This window comes from Populus euphratica, unplaced genomic scaffold, assembly GCF_000495115.2.
Source record: "Populus euphratica unplaced genomic scaffold, PopEup_1.0 scaffold86.1, whole genome shotgun sequence".
Classification (NCBI taxonomy): Eukaryota; Viridiplantae; Streptophyta; class Magnoliopsida; order Malpighiales; family Salicaceae; genus Populus; species Populus euphratica.
In genome coordinates, this window is record NW_011499880.1 from 105129 (window position 1) to 109123 (window position 3995).

Genomic DNA, 3995 nt, shown 5'->3' on the forward strand with positions numbered 1-3995 from the left:
CAATGATAAATTATAAATAAACAAATAGGCAATACCCTTGAGATAAGAAAAAAAATATGTATCTAAGTCAAAACACGAAGAATATTAAAAACAGAGAGGATAAATTGAAACAAGGATACATAGTTTTGAGTGTTGCTAGCGGCTGGGGGGGGGGGGGGGGGGTGTGTGTGTGGAAGGAAGGGCAAGAGGAGACAAGACTGCATAATAGATACATGCAAAATAAAAATACAAAAAAAAAGACATGATTCCAGCCTAAACTGCATACCTGCTATGTAGATGAACTAGTCGCAATAAGGTAGTTCAAACTAGGCATCTGTCAGGCACAAGCAACCAACAGTAAATCATTTAAAATGTTTCTGTATTGAAAAGCAATATTAAAAATCCAAAACATTTATGAAACAAACTCAACCAAGTGATCATAGCAATAACAGCAATTCAACCATCAGCATCCCGTCCAAAGAAATCACTTCTTGAACAGAAACAGCACAGCTAACACAATCACTCAGCTAAAGGATTTGCAACCAACAATTACGATAAAGTTACTGAAGTTTCATTAAAAGAACAATATGATATAACAGCAGCACAGAATCTTAACAAACAGATTAAATGTCTTTATGTTACATCCAATCTAAAATGAATGTAAAGACAATGATCCAAATACAATTTACCTCTCTTCTTTCAGCTATTTTAAATATGACACTATGAAACAAAGAATTTCTCAATTGTGCCAACAGATGAGTGTTGAAATACCTACTCTGTACATGTAAATAAAGAGTTGCAAATCACAGCAATGGATCTTATTCCAACCACCATTGAGCAGCTAGACTATAACCTCCCTTGGCCAAGGGAGAATCATTAGATAGAAGCAGCAAGGAGAACAAAACAGTCTCCTATACAGTCAATTTACAAATTGTCATGTTCATGCAACAGCGAGCATTATACATGGACTTCGTGGTCATGCAAAAGCTATGCAAGGCCAACAAAAGCCTAAGCATAGTCACAACAACATTCTCTCAAGAAAAACTTAAAACGGATGATAAAGACTAATAAATAAATCTGATTAATTGTCATTGATAAGCCTTATCAATTGCCATCAATACCTTGCTGCAATTTTTTTTCTCTACAGAGCAACAATATCAAATCGCCATCAATCCAAAGCCCAAAAAACCTTTCATCATATTGCATTAATGAGATACAGTGGTGCTTCACCAAGCATTATATTAATTGTTATCAATAAGCCTTATCAGTTGCCATCAAAAGCTTGCTGATATTTAATCTCTACAGAGCAATAATATCAAAGCACCATCTAGCTCAGTGGAAATACAAAATGAAATGACTCCCAATTGCAACACACTCTCGCCTGCTACACATTTCATCTGATAAGACATATATATCTCTAGCTCAAATCAACCACATCTTTAACCAAATTTTACAGGTACCAAAAGGTCCAAAGTCATGCTTATAATTCAGAAAGCATTTCAACTATTTAATACATCTTCAAGGCAATATTGCAACAATTCTCAAATATCCAGCCATGTAAAATATCATGTCGCCCATGAGAAGACGAATCTCACAAATTCACAAGTAATATATTTTGTGCTATTTATGCACAACATCAACCACTAAAGAAAACAAGAAAATAATTGTAGTTCTGAAATTTCTATTGCCATATATGCTCTTACATGTAAATTTAACCATGTTTGACTAATTCACTCAGCTGATGATGCAAAATTTAGGATGATGTGTCCTATTCACATGAACCATAATCTGTGCCAATGATCTCATAATAATATTAAGAAGAAAAAAAATCCAATCATGCATAATCAATACCAGCAACGGCAACCATATAACAAAATAACAAAACACAAACAACAATCAAATCAGCTATTTGAAGTAAGAATTTTCCCACTACTCAATGTAGATTAGCATGAGAATACCACAATGAAGCCAAATAAGCAGAATCCGCTTTCTATAGTAGTGAAAAAGGCCAGTACCCATTACATTTTATAACATCAAAAGATCCTGCATCATTCAAATTTCGTGCTCCAGATTTCATAAAACAACCCAACTATTTAACACCTCATCATTGCAATATTTCAAGAACACTACAAAACTCAACGATTCCAGGATACAAGTTACCCACGAGAACATCAACATCCTAAATCAAAATTACTCCATTCTGTACTATTTATATGCAACTTTGATCTCTCAAAAAATGAACTCTGACCCAAAACATAATGCAACATTTCTAGTACATCGATCTTAGCTATAAAATGATGATACAATCCAGAACATTTCAATTAGATAACGCATCCTAATCATGTGCATAATTATCTCCACGTTGTCCTTTGGAGGACAGCTAACAATATCACATTAAGAAAATTGCTCCACAACCTAATCTTCATATACATCACCAGCATTTGCATACAGTAACAAACTTGTAACATCATAAACCAAAAAAAATCAAAATCAGCAATCACAAAATCCACAACCACATAACAAATCCCAACCTTTAGGTTTTCCCTCTGCAGCCTCCACGTCCTCTGGCACATTAACAACCGCCTCCAGATCAGCCACACCGCCATCCTTATCCTCAGGATATCTAACAACCACGACTGGACATACACAGTGATGAACACAATAATCACTTACACTTCCCAATCTCTCATCACTCCCTCTTTTCTCCGCACCAAACCCTCTACTCCCCATAATAACCGCGCTCAACCCTAACCTCTCAACTTCAAGACACAGCCTCTCCTTCATATCATGATCTTTCACAATATGAATCTTATACGGGATCTGCGCTTCCTTTAAAGGCCTTGCAAGATCGGCCGCTTTCGACGCAGTGAAAGCATCCTCATCGTCCTCGTTCTGTTGCTGCGGCTTCTCACTACTGTCATTTTTACTGTCAATTTCATTATTAAATTTGCTAGTATTGTTCAGAAGATCGAGTTGCGATTGCGTCGGAGTGGAGAGAGGGAGCGGGCCCCAGTCAGCACCGAATAGAACGGATGTAGGGCTGACGTGGAGGAGAATGACAGCATCCCCGGGACGGATGTAGTGGTCGACAGCCCAGCTGACAGCGTAGGCAGATTCATCGGAGAGGTCAACGGCGACGCCGATCTTGCGGCGGGCACCAGCGGTGGGGGTGGCGGCGTGTAGGTGGGGGTGGTGGTGGGAGTGGCGTGGGGAAGAAGGGTGGTGGATCTTGATTGTTGGGAGTTGTGGGTGGTCTGGATCTACTGGATTTTGTTGTTGCTGTTGAGGATTCATCGCTTCTGATAAGGTTTGATGTGTTTTTATTTTAAGGTTTAGATGTTTTCTTCGTTTGCTTTATAACAAGTTTCTGATTCCTTAGAGAGAGAAATGGGACTTTGTTTTTGGTTTTGTCTTTGTCTTGTGTTTTGGTTAAGGGAGAGGGTGACAAGGTCGAGGGTCTAGGAAGGAAGCGGGTAGAGGGCGGTGGGGACAGCAAAGAAATGGTAGGGACACAAAGTGTTTGGCAATGGAAAAAGATTTTAGGAATAAAGGCATGTCGGTTGGGATGGGCCGGTATGGGCTGGGTTGGAAATAAAGGAAAGCCCATCCCATCTGGATATTATTACACCATCAGTTTATCTATCCACTAGGCCTTGATCTCTTTTTCCATTGTAGGGAAAACTAGATTTCATGTAAAATAATTTGTTTTACAAATGTTTTATATAAAAAAAGAAAATTATCTTTTTATAATATGTTTTATTCTCCATTTTTTAGTCATTTTATTTGAAAAATTATTAAACTTAATTGTTTGATATTTAATAAATATGGAAAATATGTGCTGAAAGGGAAACCATAAGAGTTAATTGATAATAGAAAGCATGATTAATTAATAAATTTAGTCGTGTAAAATATTTTTATCTTTGAGTTGTAATTTTTTTTTTACTTTTTTAATCTTATTCTTTCTTTTGATGTTAAAATATATTATATTGATAAATTTTTAAAGTAAACCAAATATA

The 3995-nt window shown here is 36.7% G+C and overlaps 1 protein-coding gene across 1 annotated transcript in view; it reads right to left on the reverse strand.

Annotated features, from left to right (window-relative positions):
• The window catches only part of LOC105129141 (uncharacterized), a 4362-nt gene extending 919 nt beyond the window's left edge, over window positions 1-3443 (reverse strand). Inside the window, exons 1-2 of the mRNA XM_011031083.1 lie at window positions 2511-3443; window positions 266-313 (exon numbers count right to left, since the gene is read on the reverse strand). Of these exons, the coding sequence (XP_011029385.1) occupies window positions 306-313; window positions 2511-3273 (771 nt within the window). The 5' untranslated portion in view covers window positions 3274-3443 and the 3' untranslated portion in view covers window positions 266-305. The remainder of the gene's footprint in view (window positions 1-265; window positions 314-2510) is intronic.
• Window positions 3444-3995: the final 552 nt, after the last annotated feature.